Source organism: Alosa pseudoharengus, unplaced genomic scaffold (genome assembly GCF_046254945.1).
Source record: "Alosa pseudoharengus isolate Yale_2024_CS ecotype anadromous, Long Island Sound unplaced genomic scaffold, YU_APseudo_1.1 YU_APseudo_1.1_scf_10, whole genome shotgun sequence".
Lineage (NCBI taxonomy): Eukaryota > Metazoa > Chordata > Actinopteri > Clupeiformes > Clupeidae > Alosa > Alosa pseudoharengus.
The window spans coordinates 35,695,272-35,721,017 of NW_027468565.1; the positions used below are offsets into that span (position 1 = coordinate 35,695,272).

At 40.2% G+C, this 25,746-nt stretch overlaps 2 protein-coding genes and 1 non-coding gene across 3 annotated transcripts in view; 2 read left to right on the forward strand and 1 right to left on the reverse strand.

The window, feature by feature from the left end:
- Window positions 1-7,869: 7,869 nt before the first annotated feature.
- trnar-acg (transfer RNA arginine (anticodon ACG)) lies at window positions 7,870-7,942 on the reverse strand. The gene has a single exon. It is a non-coding gene; the product is annotated as a tRNA-Arg (tRNA).
- A 2,178-nt stretch (window positions 7,943-10,120) lies between these two features.
- LOC143138741 (fatty acyl-CoA hydrolase precursor, medium chain-like) lies at window positions 10,121-15,299 on the forward strand. Its single transcript, XM_076299152.1, has 13 exons — window positions 10,121-10,169; window positions 10,833-11,022; window positions 11,296-11,434; window positions 11,541-11,674; window positions 12,123-12,276; window positions 12,775-12,879; window positions 12,956-13,057; window positions 13,247-13,390; window positions 13,507-13,584; window positions 13,756-13,903; window positions 14,566-14,715; window positions 14,884-14,956; window positions 15,116-15,299. The coding sequence occupies exons 1-13, from the start codon at window positions 10,121-10,123 to the stop codon at window positions 15,297-15,299; spliced, it is 1,650 nt and encodes a 549-aa protein (XP_076155267.1).
- Window positions 15,300-19,969: 4,670 nt separating this feature from the next.
- Window positions 19,970-25,746, forward strand: part of tdrd12 (tudor domain containing 12) — a 31,069-nt gene continuing 25,292 nt past the window's right edge. The window contains exons 1-7 of the mRNA XM_076299153.1: window positions 19,970-19,993; window positions 20,083-20,247; window positions 20,609-20,745; window positions 21,005-21,124; window positions 21,909-21,964; window positions 22,236-22,321; window positions 23,801-23,956. Of these exons, the coding sequence (XP_076155268.1) occupies window positions 19,970-19,993; window positions 20,083-20,247; window positions 20,609-20,745; window positions 21,005-21,124; window positions 21,909-21,964; window positions 22,236-22,321; window positions 23,801-23,956 (744 nt within the window). The remainder of the gene's footprint in view (window positions 19,994-20,082; window positions 20,248-20,608; window positions 20,746-21,004; window positions 21,125-21,908; window positions 21,965-22,235; window positions 22,322-23,800; window positions 23,957-25,746) is intronic.

The following is a 25,746-nucleotide window of genomic DNA, read 5'->3' on the forward strand; positions in this document are numbered from 1 at the left end:
AGATATGCTTACATATAGGGTATTTTTAGGCTGTCCCTGTTTGATCACAGGTTCAAGAAAACGCCTTAGAGTGGATATAACGTCAGTGCATTAGTTATCGTAAACGTGCTAATTACCAACCATTTCGTTCGAAAATTCTAAAACAACGATGTTTTTTAATACTTCAAAATAACATTTGTTAAATGAACCTTACATTTTTCAGTAGCCATAGGTGTGTAGATTTGAACAAAATCTACTTTGGTTCTTACCGGTGCTTTTACTGCCTGAATTATCCGATTTTGTTTACCACGCTTGAAGTTTAGTGCTGGGCTGGTGGGTACTTATTCCCAACCTTTCTCACTGCACATCAGCGGTTAGCCCGAGAATTCATGGCAAAATGGAATGCAATTCAATCCATGTGTATTCTATTTTTTAACCAAAATTATTCAAATAGATTTTAGGACTGCATTGTCACTTTGCAGATTGAAATACAATTTGTTGGAAATTATTGCAAATTGGAATATTAAATTGCATAATGAATTGGCAATTGCATAATGTAATGTATTTTAGAATTGCATATTGCAGACTGCATTCTCATTTGAATTAAGCTACACATATGCTTCTATACTAGTATGCAGTAGCCTGAAAGTTGTGGGTTCAATTCCCGGCTTCCACCTTTGTGCCCTTGAGCAAGGCACTTAACCCCAAGTTGCTCCGGGGCGGGGACAATGTAATCCTTTGTAATATAGTTGACATATGTAAGTCACTTTGGATAACAGTGTCTGCTTAATGAATAAATGTAAATCTGGCTTGAGAAATACTGGTCAGATTTCTACGAGGGGTATTAGGACTGCACATTTAGAAAACTAGTTATGAGAGACAGCAACCGCTCCACAGCTGCAGTCTCAGACACTGTTTCTGCGCTTTCCAATTTCACCAAATCATTTACACAAGGCAGACTGACTGTACGGATTCAGTGCCATGTAGCCTACTGTGAAGCGGTCACTCTCTCTCCAAACTAGTTTTGATGGACATGTCAAGAATAAAGATGAAATATCGTAAAGTCAAGATGATATTTCAACTTTATTCTCGAAATAAAGTCGAGATGTCGAGATTAATCTCGTCATGGCAAACTTTTTTTTCATTTTTTCATGTGTGGCCCTAATACGTTTATGGTCTGATGATAAGGGGGGGCATCCAGAGGGCAGTACACCTGCACAACATGTACAAGAGGAGAGCTGCACAGAAAACAGCTTGGATAGCTCAGAGATACAACAGGAAATGGGTCTCCCAGACACAGGAGAAAACAATACATTGTATCACAGTCCTATGCCATTTTTTGTTTGTTGGCTTGTTTGTTTGTTTTTTAAACGTCAGTGCTGCTTTAGGTCTTTTTTTTCAGTTTCACATTCCTTGGCAAGAACTTTGAATTTCCTCACAATGAGTTGGCATTCACTCGCTATAAATTTGTTTTTGAGTGTGCAAGAGAATGCAAAAGTATCCCCAGGAACACAAAAACAAAATCAGAAAAAAATGAATTACTGTGACACTTACATGCTCTGTTGTATGGACATGGGGGTGGAGAACTCACAATCTGAGTCACACAAATCAAAACATAAATTTCACAATGTACCCAACATGGACTTTTTTCAAAACATATTTATTAGTGCTATAGGTAGGGGATTTCACATAGCGTCCAATCAAGAACCAAGTCTACCTTCAAAAACAAAATCACTTATAAAGCAACCTTTATGGGCAAAAAACATCACCAACAGAACAGCCTTCGTGACCATTTCACTGGGGTCATCAAGCAAGCATAAAAATGTTCGCACAGTCTTTCTCCATATAGCCTACATTCCTTTGCTAGTTAAGGCAGGCATAGGCTACATCAATTCAATGTCTAGAAGCCAGTGATGTATCCTGTTTCTACCAAAATATGTAGTGTGAGGGAAATGAAATGATATATGTACAAAATAGAATGTCATGTTAAAAATGTAAACACCTTCCTATGCAAATGTAAAACACATTCACGCAAATTAGCTTTTTCTTGGCCCATATCAAGCGGGATGTCATGCTTGAAAAAACATGCAGATCTTGCAGTCAGTTTGAAAGAGCTGAGGAGCATTAAAGGTGCAGTCAGCGGTCATACGTGATTTCAAGGCCATAACGTTTTTCTCACATTCAGCGGACATCTCCTCACAATCCGCTAACTGCACACACTGTAAAAAAGTCGCTATAGACAGCCCAGGCTCTGAAAACTGAAAACTCAGTCCCCACACAGTTAGCCCATATATTGTTGAAATTCAATATTTTGGATTACAAAATGTGTTGTAAATCCAATATTTTCCACTTGAGGGTGCTGCTCTACCAAAAATCTTAGCCTTAAACATGATTGTGTTACAGAGAAAGGCAGGAAAGGAACTTGAGTCTGGGACCGAAGCATTGGGACGTGATTATGTGGCATGTTCAACTGATACAGGGGGAAAATGCCTCTGCACACAATTGGATTGACCTAACCAATCAGAGCAACAAATAGCCTATCATGAAATTCTGCAGAGAACAGTCAGAGCATCTTCCACGCTCAGGTCACATGAACAATCTTTGGATATACCAGAGAATATACGCCCAGGGTGTCCTCAACAGGTTGGGTGAGGTTAAATCCTCTATCACGACTCCTTGGCCAGGTGCACTGTTGGACTTACTCATTTGCACCATCACCATGACACTCACTCTCACAGAGCACCTTACCTTACTATGCACAGAGAATCACAGGCTCAGTCCCTGCCTCAGCCATTGCAAGCGTCTCATGCTTAATCACCCACTATGTGGATACTGTTTTAGACTTGATTTAGATTTAGTGTTATTTAGTATAATTTGTATTTTAGTATATTCTTTATCTTCTACTGTCCTTATTGCTTAGTTGTGTGTTTTTATATTATATACTTTTAATTACTTTTTTTCTGCTGTTAGTGAATGTTGTGTGTGATGTCTGTATACTACTGAGACCTTGAATTTGCCCTTGGGGATCAATCTATCTATCTATCTACAACCCCAATTCCAAAAAAGTTGGGACAAGGTACAAATTATAAATAAAAACAGAATGCAATGTGGATGTTTCAAAAGTCCATATTTTATTCAGAATAGAACATAGATGACATATCAAATGTTTAAACTGAGAAAATTTATCATTTAAAGAGAAAAATTAGGTGATTTTGCAACAACACATCTCAAAAAAGTTGGGACAAGGCCATGTTTACCACTGTGTGGCATCCCCTCTTCTCTTTACAACAGTCTGTAAACGTCTGGGGACTGAGGAGACTAGTTTAGGGATAGGAATGTCGTCCCATTCTTGTCTAATGTAGGATTCTAGTTGCTCAACTGTCTTAGGTCTTCTTTGTCGTATCTTCCGTTTTATGATGCGCCAAATGTTTTCTATGGGTGAAAGATCTGGACTGCAGGCTGGCCAGTTCAGTACCCGGATCCTTCTTCTGCGCAGCCGATGCTGTAATTGATGCAGTATGTGGTTTGGCATTGTCTTGTTGGAAAATGCAAGGCCTTCCCTGAAAGAGACGTCGTCTGGATGGGAGCATATGTTCCTCTAGAACCTCAATATACCTTTCAGCATTGATGGTGTCTTTCCAGATGTGTAAGCTTCCCATGCCACATGCACTAATGCAGCCCCATACCATCAGAGATGCAGGCTTCTGAACTGAGCGCTGATAACAACTTGGGTTGTCCTTCTCCTCTTTAGTCCGGATGACACGGCATCCCTGATTTCCGAAAAGAACTTCAAATTTTGATTCGTCTGACCACAGAACAGTTTTCCACTTTGCCACAGTCCATTTTAAATGAGCCTTGGCCCAGAGAAGACGTCTGCGCTTCTGGATCATGTTTATATACGGCTTCTTCTTTGAACTATAGAGTTTTAGCTGGCAACGGCGGATGGCACGGTGAATTGTGTTCACAGACAATGTTTTCTGGAAATATTCCTGAGCCCATTTTGTGATTTCCAATACAGAAGCATGCCTGTATTTGATGCAGTGTCGTTTAAGAGCCCGAAGATCACGGGCATCCAGTATGGTTTTCCGGCCTTGACCCTTACGCACAGAGATTTTTCCAGATTCTCTGAATCTTCGGATGATATTATGCAAGGTAGATGATGATATGTTGAAACTCTTTCCAATTTTGCGCTGTGGAACTCCTTTCTGATATTGCTCCACTATTTGTCGGCGCAGCATTAGGGGGATTGGTGATCCTCTGCCCATCTTTACTTCTGAGAGCCGCTGCCACTCCAAGATGCTCTTTTTATACCCAATCATGTTAATGACCTATTGCCAATTGACCTAATGAGTTGCAATTTGGTCTTCCAGCTGTTCCTTTTTTGTACATTTAACTTTTCCAGCCTCTTATTGCCCCCGTCCCAACTTTTTTGAGGTGTGTTGCTGTCATGAAATTCTAAATGAGCCAATATTTGGCATGAAATTTCAAAATGTTTCACTTTCAAAATTTGATATGTTGTCTATGTTCTATTCTGAATACAACATAGGTTTTTGAGATTAGGAAATTATTGCATTCCGTTTTTATTTACAATTTGTACCTTGTCCCAACTTTTTTGGAATCGGGGTTGTACTGTATCTGTCATCATGATGGACTCAACAAAAATAATTGTAAGGAAGCTTAGAAGAGTCTTAGGAAGAGTCCCGGTCCACAGCTGCTTGGGCCACGAAGGGCAAGTCATCACGTGTGCCCACAGTAAGTGAGAGCTGGGGTCTGGCGAAGATGGCAGAGGGTCTTGTGACGCGGTATAAGGATGCTGTAACAGGATACTGTTACAATAACATGCAATAACTGGTGTTATGTCAACTTAATAATTTAAATCTAATTTAAAAACTAAATAAAAATGTACAACTCTGGATTGTGGATACAATAAATGGAGATACAGTAGGAGGTACAGTTAATGGTTGTACAGGTGAACAGGTCCGTAGCACAAGATCCTGGGCCCTATGCATAGGCAGTCCTGATGGGCCCCCATGCCCCCCTCCCCTCCATGCATGCATATATTTCAGACTTTTCAGCCCTCTCCCCCCTTGGGGCCCTGGTAATCAGTACCACTTTTACCCCCAGTTCGACACCCCTGCAGGTGAAGCATTTGCAGACAATGCTGTAGGAGCAACTGGCAAAGTTGGGCCTACTGTTAGCTCGGGAGACTGTCAGGCCGGGTTTCTACCACGCAGTAGAACAGCGGTCCTTGCAGGCTCCTATTTTCTGGTGAGGTGACAGCTCGGACAGCTTTTCTCATTCTCCCTTGTCAGAACATGAAAGGATTCCAACAATAATAAAGAAAAAACTATTTGAATGCAGTGCTATATCTTTATTTTCTTTTAATTCCGCAGGTGTAACTAAACTAAAGAACTAAACTAGAAGAACTGTTAGCTATAATCATTCGTAGCCTATATGTTATGCGAATTCATAACCAAAGTGCCATTAAAAAATGTGTGTGTGTGTGTGTGTGTGTGTTGGGGGGGGGTTAAAAACCTTACCATACAGTCAGGCAAAATTGCGAGGAGGAAAGACATGATCCAGATGCTCCATGTGAAATTATGCGTGACACTGTGGCTGATTCTTGGTTTAGGGAAGCTCTTTCATTTGCTCATTAAGTTCCAACCACGAATGTGTTTGGCCGCCGATAACCATGATTGCACAGGCGGTGTACGACAATTTGCTGCTGCTGCCCCTGTCGTCAGGAATGACTCTGGTAGTTTTCTGTTTATCTGTTGCAGGGTAAGGAGCTGTCTTTCTTATAATTGTGATTTTTGTGATCGAGCTATTTTCAGACTTGGCGTTACTAGTTTACCATGGGTGATTCTTTCGCACACAAACCTGGTCATCTTTTAAGGTGTGCAGCCTGCCTATGTAGAATGTTTATCGATGCTAGGAATCGCGCTGTCAACTCAAATCAAATTACACTGGCTACTCTCAAAATGTAGTTGGTATTATACTTAATTGCTGCAGATAATTGTTGAATATAGCATACTAAAATGTTTCAAGCCCGTATCTAGGCCTACCCCACATGGGGGCGAGTGGTTATCGTTCCCTACAAAGATTGCTAATATAGACGGCTTCCCTAGACAGTTAAGATTGCAAGCTTACCAAACACACCTCGAAATATGAACAGGCTATCGAGCAACTGCTTAATAGATCTAACAGCATTTACATTTATTATTTAACAAACGCTTCTATTCCAGGCGACTACTTAACAGCAGCCATTTTGATTGTGGGGCAAGCACGGGTGTTAGCTAAACCGTTCAATTCAAGTGTTGCAGAATCAGAACTGTAATTAGCCTATAACACAGGGGTGGGCAACTAATTTCCCCAAGGGGCCACATGACAAACTGGGACTGTTGAGGAGGGCCGGACCCAAAATACCGAACTCAAGTCTGAACTCAATTCTGTTCAATTCTATTCTGTTCTTGTATAACATTAAGTAAATCATATGGTTTTGTTTACTAGTCGTAAGAACAGATGAAAATGTGAGGGATTTTTTGACAGTTTTCAGTTTTCAGTTTTCAAAGACTGATACAAAGTACTACAATATCTATATAATTAGGCTAGGTCATGAAAATGTGAAGGAGTCAGTACAGCCGATAGGCCTGTGCCACCATTTCATCAACACTCAGCAATATTTCATAATTAAATCATTACCATCATTAAATTAACTCTATGCAGAATTAGACTACGAAAATGTGGAGCAGACAATAGTAGGCTGTCATTAGTTAATCAACATGCACAAAGAAAACTATTTTTAAAATGTAGGCTATGTTTTTGCTTTAACTTTATGCACATAACTGTGATGTCAACTCGCTCTGTGTGTTGAGCCGGCTGCTTCAAGCAACCTGTGGGTAGTAGCATCATACTAGTTCGCTAACATAAGCTTTGCAAATAAACTCAGACATATTTTGGTTACAATTACGGGGTTATCCGATTGTAAACTGTCTATCTGCCAGTAACGTTTTGAAATGAACACTTCGTATCGCCAACGAGCAGCAGTAGCAGTTCCTTCTAACAACCTTTGCGGTGGTGAACGACGCAGACATACTGTAAGAGACACAAAACTTTGAAAGGTTTACGCCGACGTAAATTGTGTCGACGCAGAAGCATAAATTCTATTCACCAGCACATCAGTGAAGGTGTTTACGTCGTATGCATCCACGTACAAATGTATGGGCGTACAAATAGCAGTCGCTTTCAAAATAAAAACAACGATATTGATTTGCATGCATTATCTTTATGCTAGGCTCTTGACTATTGTTCTTTCAAGGACCTTACGCGGGCCGGTCAGGGAAAGCCCACGGGCCGGATGTGGCCCGCGGGCCGTATGTTGCCCATGTATGCTATAACACCTGTGAAAAATGGCTGCTGTGAAAAAGGTACATTCCAAGCTCTATTTCATTTGCAGTCGTCTTATGGCCTCCTTATCAAAAAACTTCGACACGATTTGGGAACGATTCTTGGAAGATTGGCGTCTTTTAACTATGTCACCCATTCAACCTTTACAGAAAAGACAAAAGATCTTCCAAGAATCTTTCCCAAATCGTGTCGAAGTTTTTTGATAAGGAGGCCATAAGACGACTGCAAATGAACTAATTTCATGTAATGTCATGTGCAAATTAACTAATGTCACCCATTCAACCTTTACTCAAAAGACTACAATCTTTAAAGAATCTTTCCCAAATCTTATCAAAGTTGTTTGGTGTAAGCACTAGCTGGCAGTGAGCGCTGAATTCAATTGGTGATACCATAGAGTGTCACTTGAGCATCTTTCGTAAAAAAAAATATTTTTTTCCTCTCAGATTTGACTTGCTCAAGTTTAATATGAATTCAAAAAGTTTACGAGCCAGCCAGGAGTCGAACCTAGAATCTTCTGATCCGTAGTCAGACGCGTTATCCATTGCGCCACTGGCCCGCTACGTACGGATGACGTCAACGCGTCATAAAATCGCTCTGACGAATCAAAGGCCAGACGCTGATCAGATGAAATTCAAAGCTAATGTGTTATGAGGACTTGCACATTGAAGATAGAGCTTTCATTTGTAAAAGACAACATATCTGCGACTTTATCTTGGGATCAAGGTCAACAGGATTGTTGACATTCTTTAGGGCTGTTTTATATTACCTACATAACAGATGGCAAGAATAGCCACTATTACTTAGCTAGACAACAATTAGCCTGCTGCTACAGTATGTTGAAAGTTGCTTCAACAGCCATTATGTCACGATGAGTTTTAATGTGGTACATTTTGTTTTCACACGTTCATTTGTAGCAGCAGTCAACGATGACTACATCTAATTCTTGCATGATAAAACCGCCGTCAAAGCAGCGTTTTTTTGCCGCCAAACTGCTGTGGTTCATAGTCTTTTGAGTGGTAGGTTCGAATCCCGCGTGGAGATCTGTGCTAACCTACATAAGGGATTCTTTCACACAAACATGGGCATTTGTGGATATTTGTGGGCGGTAGGCAGAGTTGTATAAGTACCAGAAACCTACACTTGAGTAGAAGTACAGATATTTGATCAGAAAATATCTAACTAAAACTAATCTATAGACTGTAGTGTAGTCATGTTGAAGGTGCAAACAAAAGCTGCATCGCCATAAGTGTCAGGTTCGAATCCCGTGTGGGAAGCCAACTTCGCAGCATGAAGATCCATGCTGAAGTGGTGTTTGTCTTTATCAATGAAAGCCAGAGGGAGGAGAATTATGAAGAAAACGCCGTCTTTGACACCGCTTTATGCACACATAAAACAGCGCATTTAACAACGGTCGTCAACACGCCAACAAACACAGGTATGCAGTGTCTATTCAAAACGACGAAAACATGATATAAATAAACAATAAACTGACAATTGGAATAGCCCAGGCTATTTTGGACTTGAGAAACAACGACAATTCCGAGTGCGAGGTCCCAAATTAGAACGAGCGATATGCTAATGGTCCCGAATTTAAGGACGTTTCAGAATGCCACACAGCTACAGATAACGACTTATGCTGCCTACTAGAGACTGTTTTTAAGTCACATCGTTGCAAATTTCATATGATGATGCATCATTCCACAAAATGGTTTGTCTTCTCTATCATAAAGTTATTCAATAGGCTTAACAATAAACATATAGCCTTAACTCAAAATAGCTGTTAGGCTTATCATTTTGATCTGGAAAAAATGTCACATGCAGCCATGCGATATTCTGCTCACTGCACATTTATTAAAGGCTAATGTATTATAATATAATACTCAATGCTCATTATTGAATGCTTAGCTGGAATGATGCTTTTCCATATCATCTTATTTTTAAAGCATGCCTACCTGCAGGCATGCAATTGGGCTATTGGTTTTCTACAGGAATAGCATGTTTGAACAGGCACTTTATAAACTGCTCACAATGTAGTTTATGGCAATGTGGTTATCACAGAACAAAGACCTATTTTATTCTTATTCTTTCTATTTTATTCACTCTTTTATTTCTTAAACAAATAAATTACTGTATATGAAGAGCCTTCCATTAGTAATGCAGATAGTTAGGCCTATTCAAATACATAATGCCCTCCCTTGATTAGAACCTTGTTATGGAAGAACATTTTTACATTTTAAACATTTATTAAAAATGACTCGGCCGATATATCGGTTATCAGTTTTTGAATAACTCAAATATCGAAATCGGTATACACACACACACAGGCACGCACATACAAGCATACACAAAAATTGCAAGAGTAGGGGGTGGAGTAGGAGATGGAGACAGTCATATTTTGTACCGCTATACGGTACATCTAGTTTCTGCCGTTTTTACTGGATAACTGTCTCCTCATCCTCTCGTTTATGCATATTAACTCTTGTTATGCAAACACCCTCTGTTGGTTCCGTTCAAAACTGTCGGAAATGCTGGCTGGTTCACTAGATAGCCTCAAGGTTCAAACAATTCTGAACAGAACCAGTTCAAGAACGCATTCTCTGTTGGTCGAAAAACTCCCTGAAAATTGTGTTGGGGCCCTATATAGTTAGCACACACTAGAACACCAGATGCCTTTTGGTCAGCTTGTGTTGTGCGTACAAATTCGACATCTTCAGGACATCTCAGGCCTTGCACCATGTGCGGCCTCGGGCTTAGAGATGGCCCCCTACAATCCAAGGCCCCGGGTTGGTCACTGGCCGTTGATATGACAGTTAAATCAACATAATATTCTACGATATTTTTAGAGCTATTTCTATGGTCTGTTTCTTTCTGAAGTAATGTGCATCACCATTCATTTGGTTATCCTGACTTGTGAATGATGTGTTAAATTTGGGCATCGTGACATTGCATGGCTCAGAGGCTTTCATTCACACATTTGTGAGGAATAGAAGGCAAAGTAGCATGGAGAACCTGTGTCCTCTTTATTAGCATGCTGCATGCAACATCATAAAGATTGACCATCCCAAATAGAGCAAAGGTCATTTTCTGGAGGTGGAGCGCATTGTGTCGGTGAGTTGAGAGTAGGTGAAGGGTAGACTTCAGCACATTCAGAAGAACTTTAGGAACGTGCGCGCGATCAGGGCTATTCTTTCAGGATTCAATCTCATTCTAAGCATAATGAAACCTATTTTTAACCTCTTACTCACTGCATGTGTTTTACATTCGACTTTATCGACAGTACATAATGGTAAGTAGTACAGTACAGAGGAAGTGTGAAAGAACTACTAAAATATCTGAATCAGATTGCAATAATAATAATAATATTAGTTTGTTGTTGATATGTATTATCAGTCACTATAAATTACATTAATGAAAACTAACTGATTTTTCCACATTGATAATCATAGGACCTGTACTCCACACCAAACTGGGAGTCCTTAGGGGGAACTACATGCGTGTTGGCGGAAAGACAACAGTGGTTCATGCCTACCTGGGTGTGCCTTTTGCCAAGCCACCAGTGGGAAACCTACGGCTGGCTCCACCACAACCTTTGCAAGGATGGGAGGGCGTCAGAGATGCCACCCAGTTGCCTCCCATGTAAGTCTTTTTTTGGTCACACTCAAATTGTGCATCAAGATTCTGAGCTGCTAAACAATTGCTGTACAAATTTGATGCACTTTTGTTAATTTATTAACTAATCAAAAACTGGCAACGGGAAAGCGTGTCAGTACAACGATATGAAATTAAGATATATCAAGCCAAGCAAGTAAGACAACCTATGTATTCCTCTTTAGCAACAAGGCAACACTGTCAACATGTCGACAAATAGGCACTATCAAAAAATGTATTTCAAATCTGCATTATCCTAAGGTGTGTACAAGATAGAACGATATCTGATGGCCTGTTTGAGGTGGTCGGCTTAGTCATGGATCCACTTGAGGTGTCTGAGGACTGCCTATATGTCAATGTCTACACTCCTGCTCAGCCTGCCAAAGAAGCAAACTTACCTGTAAGTTCAATTATAAAACAGCAGGCTATGTAATAAATTGTTGCCAATGATTTGGTTGTACACAGCGAGTCATGAGTGTCTTACTGTGCTAATGTGTATGTCACAGGTGATGGTGTGGATACATGGAGGAGGGTTTGGTATTGGGTGTGCCTCCACTTTTGATGGATCTGTCCTAGCAGCGTATCAGAATGTGGTTGTGGTTACAATTCAGTACAGGCTGGGCATGCTGGGATTTTTCAGGTGAGTGAGCTATTTCTGCGGTGATTAAGTGATTACAGTTTGAGTCACAGTGGTTGCTGTATCCGTACTCTGTGGCCATGTTGACTGGCACATTTTTTTAATGATGTAATGAATATTAACATCACTCATTGGGTAATTTTTCCCCTTCATTCGAACACGTGAAAATAAACTATTGACAGGAATGTAATGCATATTCAAACAGAGAATCCTTTAATTTATGAACTAGTGTAAACCACTGTTCCCATGTTTGAGTATTACTGCATGTCTCAGATGTAGGCCCCCACACCCACAGCTGTCCAGAGGGGTGTTTCCCAAAACCATAGTTGCTAACCCTTAGTAGACTTAGTAGGTTGGCAATGGGAAATTGCATTGCAACCAACAAAGTTGCTAAATTAGTTAGCAACTATGGTTTTGGGAAACGAGCCCCTGTTTGGTTTCCTACACGCAGCACAGGAGATGATAACGCCCCGGGAAACCTGGGCCTTTTGGACCAGGTAGCAGCACTGGAGTGGGTCCAAAAGAACATCCACAGCTTTGGGGGAGACCCATCTTCCGTCACAATATTTGGAGAGTCCGCAGGGGGTGTTAGCGTGTCATTGCTGGTAATAGACATTTACATACATTAGTGACAGATAATCAAACTTATTTTATTCTTCCTTTCGATTATCTTTTGTATCTTAATTTATTTAACTGACAGTGCACAGTGTCAAAATTACTGTTCTCCTTTGCATGAGTTACAGGGAGTTGAAGCGTACATTAACATTGTTTTATTTTAATTTGAGAATCATAATATAAAAAATTGTCATTAAGACATGCTCAAATAGTCAACATTAAAAGGAGGCCATGTATTAGTGGTGGTGGTAGTGTAGTGGTTAAGGAGCTGCATGGGCTAGCGTGCAGAAACCTGAAAGTTGTGGGTTCAATTCTGGGCACAATGTAATCCCTTGTAATATAGTTGACATATGTAAGTCACTTTGGACAACAGTGTCTGCTAATAAATGTATTAGTTTACCTGTCGAGATTCAAAACGATTAATGTAAAAAAAACCCTGCATTTTGTGTATACATGCACTGATTAACGACTGTTTGTCTTTGCAAAAGGTTCTTTCCCCGTTAAGTACTGGTCTTTTCCACCGTGCCATAGCAGAGAGTGGCACAGCAGGCATGGTTGCCATCATCAACGCTGATCCTGTGACCTCAGCAAAGGTTATTATCAGCCCATCTTAACCATGTTTTTTACAATGTGATGCAGCCTGTATTCAAAAGTTGTCTACATCCCTAGACTGTGGCCAATGTATTAAACTGTGAGGGCACCAAGCCAGACCAGATTGTGGATTGTTTGATGCGGGTGTCAGCAGAGGACATCATAAAGCTTCAACAGGAGGTGAGAGACAAGGTCAATGTATTTTAGATGTGAGGCAGAGATAAAAAGCTATGACATATTTCACAGAAAGGGTTATGAGAAACATGTCATACCTTTTAGTTCTTTCTCTGAAGATATTTGAAAATCATTCAAATTTGAAGTGCTTCAAAATTTCATATTTCCTCTTTCAACATTTTCCATTTTTTATAGCATCCAGAGGTGCTCTTTGGTGTGGTGAAGGATGGCTATTTCCTACCAAAGGCAGTGCCAGACCTTCTTAACTCTCATGAGTTCAACAAGGTGCCATTAATTAATGGTGTTACCAACCATGAATTTGGCTGGCTGCTACCTAGTGTAAGTGAACTCAGGTTTAAAAATGCATCCTTATATTTCAGAATATGTAGAAATACATTAGCAATATGCTATGCTTTTGGTAGGTGTCAGGGTATGAAATGTGCATGTATTTTCAGTTTTTGGCACCACCTGACTGGGTCGATGGGATGGATCGTGACTCATTTAAAACCTTTGTTGACCTCTTCTACCCTAATGTAAGAATATAGCCTCAAATGATGCTAATCATTATGGAAAGTTAATTTATTAAATTTATTATGAATTAAATACAGTATCTCTCTACAATCTCAGAGACATTTATGGAACACAACTCTGATTTTCTTTGACTGCTCTTTATTATTAAGGTGAGTTACATCTTTATTTTTCAGCCAGACAGCGAAATCAGCACTGCCTTGATCATGAATGAGTACATAGGGAATGGAGAAGACCGCATCAAAAACAGAGATGGTGTTACAGAGTTTTGTGGAGACATTCTCTTCACCATTCCTGCTATCACCATATCAAATGCTCACCGAGGTTTGAGATTTACCTACGATTTCTAGCACCTCGTAGCCTGGAAATCCAGACCCAAATCTAGAAAGATTTAAGGGTCTGGCTATGAGTAATGAAAATGGCCCAACTCGAGGGGTGGCACCAAGCATGCATTTGAAAATATCACTGCACGCAATTGGATAACACTGCGACCAATGTTTACTGACTGATTCCGGACTTTAACGTCACAGCGATGTCATCATCTGTTTAGCTGTTGTGATTGGTGCAGCTCGGCTCCAAGGGCATGGGTAATGAGCATCATTACTGATTGCCAGAGTGACTTGCTGAGCAAATTGTGCTCTCGCAAGAACTCTGGATTTCCAGGGTAAGCACCTCGTTCAAATTCCAAGCTTTCATGGGAAGGAGAGTCACATGAAATTGGAGTATATGAAGTGCAGGGCTCTACACAAAAATTTTTTCCAGGAGCACGTGTGCGACCAAGTTAAAAAAATGAGGACAAAAATCTTTGGGTGCACTGTACAGCCCTGGTGTATGAAAAAAAGTTTCCATTTCTTCTCATAGAATTTAAAAGTATTGTGAAGTGACAGGAAGACACGTTGTACATGTATGAATAGATAGGAAAGACACGCATACACAGAAAGAGAGAAAAAGAGAGAGAGAGAAATTTCTTAAATTTCTTCCCACAGATTCAGGAGCACCAGTTTTTGCCTATGAGTTCCAGCACCCACCAAGCATGCTGGCGAAGAAACGGCCCAGCTTTGTCGGAGCGGACCACGGAGATGAGACTGTCTTTGTATTTGGAGGCTGCTTCTTTAACGGCCTCCTCAAGATTAATGGTAAAGCTACCATGGTGTTCTCTACAAACAGAGAATTAGGATCATACATAATTGATCTGTTAAAGGATGTCATATCACCAATTTTGTTGCAGTTGTGTTGTAATGTGGTTGAAATGGCATAGGTTAAATTGAAAAGAAAATTCTAATCATGTGTCTGCTTTCTGTAAGGCTCTTTTACCGAGGAGGAAGATGAGCTGTGTAGAACGATGATGGCATACTGGGGAAACTTTGCACGCACCGGGTAATTTCACTCCACAAAGTATTACAAGCCTCAAGACTGCAAAAGGGTTCATCAGCTCACACCTGGACTAAAATAACAACGGTTGTTATGTCTTTTTGTGTGTGTGTGTGTGTGTGTGTGTCCCCGCACGTACGTTTGCTGTGTGTGCTTTCTCTAAAGATCCCCCAACGGGCCTGGTTTGATCCATTGGCCAGCATACGGTGCCAGGGAGGAGTACCTGGGCATCGGGCTGAAGCAGCAGGTGGGATACCAGCTGAAGGCTGACCGCTACGCCTTCATAACCCAGACGCTGCCAGAGAAGATCCAGGAGATGAAACGGCACCAGCAGCGCACTGAGCTCTAGAAGGACCAACTGCTACCCATCTGCTTTGCACTGATCCAATCACACTCATTTCAGCCAGACCACTTGTTACTGTATTGCAGCAGATCCAGTATCTGTGTCATTTCAGAAGCACTTGTGGAAAGTAATGGACTCGAGAAAAAACATGAATTCAATAAAAATAAATCTTTATCTAAAAATTGTAAATCCGTTTTCCAGACTAAAAAAAACACTTAACAAATGTTTCATAATGTTTCCAAATTCCTTTTCTGTACGGAGCAAACACGCAAGCACGGTCAAAAAACAGTGTTCCTCTGCTTCTCTAATCCTTCTAACGGTTCTCTTCCAATGCGTCTTTACACATGAGAACCAAAACCAGGTACCAGAACCAGGTACCAGAACTATATCAATGCGTCTTTACACATAAGAACCAAAACCAGGTACCAAAACTATATCAATGCGTCTTTACACATAAGAACCAAAACCAGGTACCAAAACTATATCAATGCATCTTTACACATAAGAACCAGGTACCAGAACTATATCAATGCGTCTTTACACATAAGAACCAGGTACCAGAACTATATCAATGTCATCCTGCAGTTCAGCCCCGTCTCTTAGTGTCCCGGGAATCGTTGACACAAAATTACTGAAGAAAAAAAAAAAGAAAAAAACACTGACTAAAGTAAACCTATATGACTACTATGCTAGCTATGCATTTTACTATTTGTCATCAAGTACACTGTTGTCATCATGTACACAGTCAGAACTAGGCTAGGATTGGAAATACACTGAGAAGGAGTAAATTACCTCATGACCCCAAAGGTATCTTATCTCTGATATGATATCTATGTGTGTATAAATGTAAGCCAAACACATGAATACTCATATCATGATTTATGACCGCCGCTAGTGTAACAGTCATATAGGTTTAGTCAGTGTTTTTTTTTCTGGACACAAAGGCACGCACACACACAAACACGTAGGCCTACGCGCACACAGAAAAAAATGTTAAGGCAGTTGTGGAGAAGAAGGATTCGGGTATTCTTCCTACAGGATTCACCCCTCTGTATCGGTTGAAACACGACCCATAATCACATCCCAATTGAGCAGCATCAGACTCATATTCTGACTAGAAGAGTATGACGACATCAGGCTATATAAGAAATGTTTCAACTTTCCAAGATCTTTCATATTAAATTTCACAACAATTGTTTTCTTCACATCATTCAACAAGTCATCATTACTAGCAGCAATAATTAATTCACCAACCCATATTATATACAACTATTGCTCTTTCTTTTCCGATCTGATTACTTTAGACACAGTGATGCAGCTGTCATTACAGCATACATCCACAACTCTTTTGCTAAGCTACTCTCAATCAACATCCATCTCCCCATGTCAAATAGTGTGCATCAATTCCTCACAGCTGTGCCATATTGATGAGGCGAGTTGCCTACAGTGCTGAGAACTCATGTCTTATGCTATTCTTGTTAAGTAAATACTAAAACTCCTGTCCTGTGAACTCAATGCCATTATCAGATTTAATGCACTTCACATTCCCATAAGGTGCTAGCTTGGTTTGCACTAGACCTTATCACAATTGAAACTGAGATTAGGTCTGGAGAAGGTTCATTCACCTCCCATTTCAAAGGGGCATCACCACCATCCAAAACCAATCAGAGCAATGAAGGAGATGGCATGCAGAGCAACGGAAAAAACATCATGAGCGTTTTTCAAAACTGCTTCAATGTCATCATGTTAAACCCGCCTCAACGGTTATGATTGGTGCCCGGGTTTTAGTAATATTGGAAATGGGAGTGAGTGGCCTCTTTGCCAGACTGACTTGCTGTGCAAATTCGAATTTGCTAAATGTTTGGGACTAAGGTGCTACCTGCTAGAAATCTTTCTGTAGCCTTCATCGTACTTCATCTGACATCCATATAGTTCAGTAATCCCATTTTCCATCAGAGTACCCGTCAAAGCGCTTACCAGTGGTGTTGGTGAGTGACATCGCCAGCTGTAATGAAAATATTTCACTGGCCATAATCAGTGCCTGCAAAGGTCACGAAGTCATGAAATGGAGAAATGATTAAGAAAGAGCAAACATCATCCTAAAATAATCTAATGGGCAAATATTTCAAAGCCTTGGCTATGAAGTCAAAAATATCCTTTTCTGTTACATCTGAGAACTTAAACTGCATCAAAATCCCCTCGCAGGCTCAGGGATGCAACTCGTGCTGCCTTCTGTCATCTACTTTCTGATACAAAATGTGACTCATGCTGCACATAATAAATCATGTTTATAAATAATATAGGCTATTCATATGTATTAATCATGTTGATGCAACAATGTTGATATTTGTAAATAAACATACGCCTATGTAAACTTCCTGCACCTGTCATAGACGTCCAAATGATGTCCAAAAAAAATTACCCAGTTCAAAGGTCAATTTTTTGTAAATATGACGTCCAATTTGGGTCATGGTTGGACGTCCAAATAGTGGACCTAGTATGGACATCGAATAGATGTCCAGAATTGGTCATGGACCGATGGACCCAATATAGACATGATCTGCACGTCTATCCGACGTCCAATGTTTAGCGCACCAGCTGCTAGAAAGGGCCCTGCCTCATCCCAAAACTCCCACTACTGTTTGGAACATATCAAATACACCCCGGTCCACTCGTCGTCCCCACAAATCAAGCTTGGCTTTAAATGCAGCGACTTTATCTGCCAGTTTAAAGACAGTCGTCATTCTCCCCTGGAGTGACAGGTTGAGGTCATTAAGCAACCCGAATATGTCACACAGGTAAGCGAGTTTTGACACCCAGTCCTCATCACTAAAATGTGCAGCTAACGGTGACTTTTTTTCTGTAAGAAATATCTGCAGCGGCTCTCGCAACTCAAACACTCTGGCCAGTGACCTGCTAAAGATGCTTGTTTTTTGTTGCTCATTCTAGCAGTTTAGCTAACTTCTTGTGACACTACCGTTTGCCAAGAACTGATCAAGTGAAGTGAGCTGACCTGAGGCTGCGCTGAACAGCGCTGAAGGCAATATGTAAAGTGTTGAAGGCGGGACAGACAGACGTAAGAAAATAGACCTTGCAAAATGCAAACATGCGTGCAATCAAACAACTGCATATAGGCCTATGTCATGTAAAAACGTGACATTATTGCGAATTAAATTGAGTTTAGTTTGCATGGATTTTTTTAAAACTCATGTCGTAGGCTACGGCCCGGTTTTGGCCCGGTGGTTGGGGACCGCTAAGCATAATTCATATGCAGCACCCAACACATTTATTGTTAACCCTGCAGCCTAGATGAAAACAATGAGGGAAAATCCAAAACGTGAAAGCAAGCTAATCTATTCTGACAACAAATTATTTAATTTGTTAACAATTAAATAACTGTTCCTCATGAAGAAATTCACATTTGCTTTACCTATTTTTACTCATCTTTACCAGGGATGCCATGTGAAGGGTGCTAGGCCTATTATGAATTAGATTAGCCTACTGACTGTAGCATACTTGTCTTTGGCGCCTCCGGTTCGAAAGGGCGACGATAGAACGCCACTCTAGAATGTCAATCAGCGACCTCGCTTACCATTTATGGGAATTGTGGCCGTGTCAAAACAAGGTAAGTGATCCAATTCCCTAGCAGTATTGATTATATCGGTGGATTTGCAGATAAATGCATATGGATGGTACCGATTTTGTGAATGTACGATATGGGTTCCACTACTTGTTGTAATATCACTAAAGAATCGAAATGTACAATCAAAGTAAAACCACATCAACAGGTGTTCGTCGTAGACTGTACCATGGTGTTAGCTAGCAGCTAGCGTCTTAGTGTTGTCTAATGCATTTTATACTAAAGATGAAAGATGTTGTCAATTGCGGGACATTGTGCAAGTATACGTTACATGATTTTGGTCCATCTTGCTGTGTTATATTTGTCCGAAATTTGATCAGAATTGGTCACAGCTTTGATTAGTGTGATAACGTAGTCAGTTAGCAGCACGTGTGACCTTAGCATGTTTATTCTTAGCGGAACATGCAGCTTGCCTCTACCAGGAAGCGACAAAAGTCCAAATGTATTAACTTTTAAACTATTAGTAGCCTAGGTAGTGTAATTTGTTGTTAATTTAAATTGAACAGCTACAGCAGTGGTTTTCAAACTTTTCCCATTATTCCCCACTTTGAAGGTGGGGAAGTTTCAAGCCCCACTTGACCCCATCACCCTGGCAAAATGGTATGGTAAACGTGCTAATTACCAACCATTTCATTCTAAAACAACGATGTTTTTTTTTTTTAATAGCTGCTACTTCAAAATAACATTTGATAAATTAACCTTACATTTTTCAGTACCCATAGGTGTGTATATTTGATAACGTTAAAATATTATTTTCGCATTTTGGTTCCACGTTACATTTCCCTCTCAAACTGCTGAATCTAATTTGTTGTTATAATTATGTTGGTCTGTCTATGACTCATATGTTTGTGTGTGGCTATTTTGTTTTGAATATATGATCTTGTCCAAAAAGAAAGGCATTATTAAAGATAGGCACACACAAAAAAATCCTCCTGTTCATCGTGCCCCACCTGTCGGGCCCATGCTTTGAGAACCACTGAGCTACAGCAACGCTCAGTTTAACTAATGGTGTCGCTCTATTTGTAGGTGGCTGAAAATGCTGGAAATATCTATACTTAAGGTAACGGTTTAACTGTCACTTAAAGCCCATATCTTTATCAGTGTAATAACATCAGTGCTAGTGATAATCTGTTTATTTTGTATCTGTAGATCGAAGACCCTAGCTGCATGTGGGGCAGGATTATGAGAGGCCCAGGGGTTCAAGTGGCGAGTCAGAAGGATTATGATGACCTGCAAATTGAGATGAACCTATTCTACCATGATGTCAATCTAGATTCTCAAACTGTGAAGCCATCTTCCCTGAAAAAGGGGCAGGTAAGGTGGATTCCACGTATATATATTTCTGGGTATTATGCTGTGCAGACCTGTTACAACACAATCACGTCATTTAACTTAAGTATTTTGTGTTTGTTGAAAGTGAGATTAGACAAATAAAGCAAATATCTACTCGCCATTCCAACTACAGCAGACATTTCCAGCCTGCTAAAACTAATTTCAGGGAGAGGTCATGAACATAAATTGCAGGATTTGCAGGAGAATGTATATAATGTATGGGCGTCAGAGTCGCTCTCAATATGCGGGAGACTCACAGAGCTTCCGGGAGACTTGGGATGTCTGCCACAGGTATGAGTTATGCCACATTTGGAGCTGAATAAACTCCCCTCTGTCCACCCAGCTGTGTGTGGTGTTTTCCCCTCTCCTGCTGAGCTGGTGCCGTGCCATTGTGGAGTCTGTGTACAAGGGAGTGGAGGGGACCAGGGTTACCTGCTTCCTGGTGGACCACGTGGAAGATGTCAGCGTCTCAGATGACAGGTACACCCTCATCAGGCAGGAGTAAACACCTGCTGCTCACTGAGTTGGGGAAAAGCGGGAGCAGGCTGTTATGTTGTGGAAAAATATATATTTCTAAAATATTTGGCAAAACAAATTCATGTTTGTCTTTGCAGAAATTTGTGAAAGTTTTTAAAAACATGCCTATGACAACTAAATGCAAGAGCCACTTATCTCTTGTTGCTGTTAATCGCCAACTTGCTTGTGTGACGGGGTAAACTGGTGTCCCATCCATCCGCAGTGTTTTTGCCTTGCTGGAGAGGTTCCTCCAGCTGCCTTTCCGGGTGAGGAAGTTTCAGCTGAGTGGCATCTATCCCTTGAGCCTGCGCGTGTCCATCCTCGATGCAAAAGCAGAGCTGGTGTAAGACAAGAATTTTGATACATCAAAACACGCACACACATTTATTCTACACACTCACACAAGCTGGAGACATTTTCTTCTTTGTCAGTGTAACGTTGGAAAGGGGGAGTAGAGCTGAGAGCTAAGGCGAGTAATCTCATTACCTGATACAATTAGCAGGGTTCCCACGGGACATGGAATAGTCAGGGAATTTGATCATTTTTGGGGCAAAGTCTTGGAATATCAGGGAATTTTGTTGTAGTAGTTTAAAATGTACTTGCCAAAATAATACATTAATACAAATATTCCCTGATTTTGAATATTCCCTATTTTGTTATTATTATTATTATTATTAATAATTGCTAATGTTTTGATGTAACTACTGCTTTGGAAACATTGTAACACTTACAGTCATGCCAATAAAGCTCATTGAATTGAAATTGAAAATGGAATATTCCCACACAGAATTGGTGTATAACTGGTAATATATTTGTATATCTGGTTGTATATTTGTATAGTCAATTTATTCACCTACCGTCTTAAAGTAAAAGATTCTTGAATGCTACGTGGCTGCTCTGAAATCATTGGTCGGTATATTGTACAATTAAGTATATAGTAAGTCATGGTTTTTTGTCAGGGAAATTCATGGATTTTTGCATTTGACTTAGAGTGGGAACCCTGTATTAGAGATTGCGATACATGCTAGTGCCTATGGGTCAGTTGTCGACAAAGGGAGAGAGTGGATGTGAGAGGGTAATGAATCAGAAACTAGATTTGAAGTGAATTCGTACATTTGTTTCCACAGGCCCTCACTGCGATGGGATAGCTCTGCTACAAGGTACCTGTACATCCTCTGGCAGGGTAAGGGTCCTCTTTGTTCACTGAAATCAAATCTAATCTAACCCGTTTTCAGTACTTTCCTGGCATTCTGCTCAATTCAAAAAGAGCTTAATGCTTAAGCGAAAGGATTTTGGTCGTTAGACTCAAATCTCAGTGCAAAAGACAGTCATACATAAATTCATGAAATATTTATATTTCAATAAAGATAATCTTTACTTATACTGCACTTTTGGTTATCCTGTTAATAAAGTGTTTGTATTTGATATCCCTGTTGATCTCTTTGTCCTCATAGCATCTTCTCAAGTTGAAGCAGTAGTGTGTGGATCACAGGACAATTGTCTGGCAATCGAACTCTACCTAACTATCAACCGTGTTAAGGTATGATGTTGTTTAGGCCCTTGAGTCGTGGATCTGCTCAAGGTTTCTTCCTATATTTATCTCCAATTCTAGGGAGTTTTTCCACGCCCCTGTTACCCATGGGCAGGGTAGGAATTTCACGGCCGCCACGACGGCCATGGCCGTCCTTGCCCCTTGTGTTGGCCGTGATGCCCCTTTGAAAATCAGAGGTTTACAGGCCACTGTGGCCTTGGTGCCCCCTTCTTTCAATATTCTGCTTCTGCTTTGCGATTTGTATTTAGCCCATGGCCTCTCAAAATAATCTTAGCATTCACAGCGCAAATTAATTTAGTCTTTTACGCAGTGGAGAAAGTGACAGCGCACGGCAAGAAAGAAAGTGCGTCCAAATTCACCCATTCTTCTCAGTTGAACTACTCCCGAAGTAGCCTACTCATCACACAGACATCACGTATCACATCACATGAAGGAACTTTTTCTCAGCTTTTAAATGATGTTAGCCGCTAATTGCTGTGGTGAACAGTTGGTGCGAAAAGTAAATAATATGATTCAATTTAATCATAAATTCTACATACGGTTCTGTGCCCATCTCCCTACCCATTCATCTCGGAGGAATACTTCACGAACCCTTGGTTCAACACATGACAAACCACATAACAGAATAAACAGCAGACCTTACCGAAGACAAAGGTGCTTCACAATGTGTTTAAATTGTTCTACATGTTTTCATAACAGGCATATTAACATCAGAGGATACAGCTGACTAAGAGTTTGTGAAAGTTGCTTTAATGATCACAAAATGCTAAGTATCTAGGCTATTTGAGTTTCTTAAAGCTGAGCTGTGCTTAAATTGTTCAAAAAATGATTTCATAACAGGTATAAAATAAATGTTAAATATATCCTAGATATCTTCAAATATTAGATAAGATGATTTACTGTTCTACGTAATGTCATGTTTTATGCTTTTGTAATGTTTCATACAGTGATGCAGGTCTACTGCTGTGAATAGGCTAAATACGACTTTGATCATTTTTATAGCCTACTACTGTATAGTTAACTTTGGCCTTGGTGCCCTGACGTGGCCTTTGTGCCCCCCACCAAATATGCCCAACTGAAGGCCAAGTGGCCTTGTCCCTAAAATGGTGAAATTCCGAGCCTGCCCATGGGCCTTCTTTTCTTTTCTCTGATTGTCTAACACTCTGTAAAGCGCCATGAGACATGTGTAATGTTTTGGCGCTCGATAAATAAAATAAAATTGAATTGAAAGTTTAACGCACTACTACGAATTTTCTTAAAGAATTTGAAAACAAATGGAGTTTTATTAAAGATTCTCAGGCTGCCTCTTATCACAATATGTCAAAGGAGACCATAAACCCAACAATTTGTTCAGAGCTTCTTGGTGGGGTTTCCTCTGTCTTATAGGCATAAAGGTTGGTAAATACATGGAGTGAACACATCTCTGCTTTATTCTATTGATCCTGCGGTGTAACTTGGACTTCACAGATCTGTGCAAATCATGATCTGCTGGCGAAAAGGCTTGCCTGCACCAAGACTGAGAAGGAGAGTTTGCAGAAGGAAGGGAGAGGCCTACCACCTGTGTTCCTGAAAGGTGACATGTTTGCCAGCCCAGAGCAGTTCTTGGCCCTCAACGGGTTTGAGGTGAAGTTTACAGCACCAAATGGTGTGATAAATAAAGTCTCCAGTGGACCACTGCCAGGTTAGTGTTACTTTATTCATTGCAGTTTAAGGGCTTGAATTATAATTTAATTAGGCTTACAGTGTTTCCCATACATTGACTTATTTGTGGCGGCCCACCACAATATAAACATTGACTACCACACAATGATTTTCCTGTTTGTACTAAATTGTGCTTAAATCTGGTTAGAATCATAACCGCGCTGCACTAATTTGTTAAAAACTGTTGCATTCAAGTTAATTCTGCAAACCTACCTCCACAAATAGAATTAAATTCTGTGGGAAACACTGGCTTATCATTTTATCTCTGTTTTTGCAATACTGATAGCATATTGGTAGAAACATTTGAGATTTAAAAATGTGAGAAAATTACATTGGTAACACCTCTCTTACTAATGAAGGACAACAAAAGTTTTCTTATTTTTTTCTTATTGTGCCTTTCTGAATTGTAGCGCACTGTGTAATAATGTGAAATGTTGTAATATAGTTCTCTCCGAATCACTTCCTGGTGAAACAAACTAATATTTTTTGATCGTTTAATTATAATTTCATCCTAGAACTGGTTAAGGTGTCAGAGCTGTTTCCATCAGAACAGACCACAGCTGAGACGTCCTGTGCGGAGGTGTATAGAGGCGTCCAGAAAACTATCATGCAATCGGTACTGTCCTTTTTTTTCTGCAGGGTTTCCTTGTGACCACCATAAAGTAATGTGTGTGTCCCAATCTTACTAACTTAATAACTTCTCTAACAGATACAGACTTCAGATAGACCCTGCGATGCAGAAGAGCCAGTAAACACCTGCACTTTACCTAGTCCTCCACGAAACCGTGAGATTGAGGAGGATTCTAGGTAAAACATAATAATAAATGTAGAATTATTCATTTCAATTTATATATACAGTACCCTCCAGAATTATTGGCACCTCTGCTAAAGTTGACTAAAAAACGGTATAAAAAATAATCTGTTGGTGATTTGTTGTAATCTCACAATGAAAAAAATAGGGGAAAAAAACAACCTTGAAGGGAAGCAAATTTATTTTGAGAAAAAGGATCTCATAAAGAAATAAATATTTTTAACAAAAACACGTCGCTCACAATTATTGGCACCCCTGCTTGTAATACCTTCTTAAGCCTCCCTTTGTCAATAAAACCACTTGTAATATTCTCCTATGACACCCCATAAAGTTGGAGAATGCAAAGCAAGGGATTTAAGACAGTTTGTCTTTACATAATCCCCCCAGACCGTCCAGATTCCTAGGTCCACACTTGTGCATTCTCCTCCTCACCCCACTGTTTTCCTATGGAGTTTAGATCAGGGGACTGAGATGGCAATGTCCGAAGCATGATTTTGTGTTCAGCAAACAATATTTGTTTTGATCTGGACGTTTGTTTCGGTTCATTGACCTGATGAATGATCCAATCATGACCAACTTTTAGTGTCTTGGCAGAGATTGACAGATTTCCTTTGAAAATGTTCAGGTTTTTCTTGGTGTTCCCTGATACCATGCACCTTAATTAGGTTCCCAAGGCCTTTGGGAATAAAAACAGCCCCACAATAGCACAGCTCCTCCACTATAATTATCATTAGGCATGGGGTTCATTTCAGTATAGCCATTCTTCTATGTACGCCAAAAACACCTACAGTGTTTCTAGCCAAATAGCTCAATTTTCATTTCATCTGACAATAGACCACACTTCCAGACAAAGTCACTGTACCATTCAGTAACTCCTGCTATTTACATTGGTAATGAAATG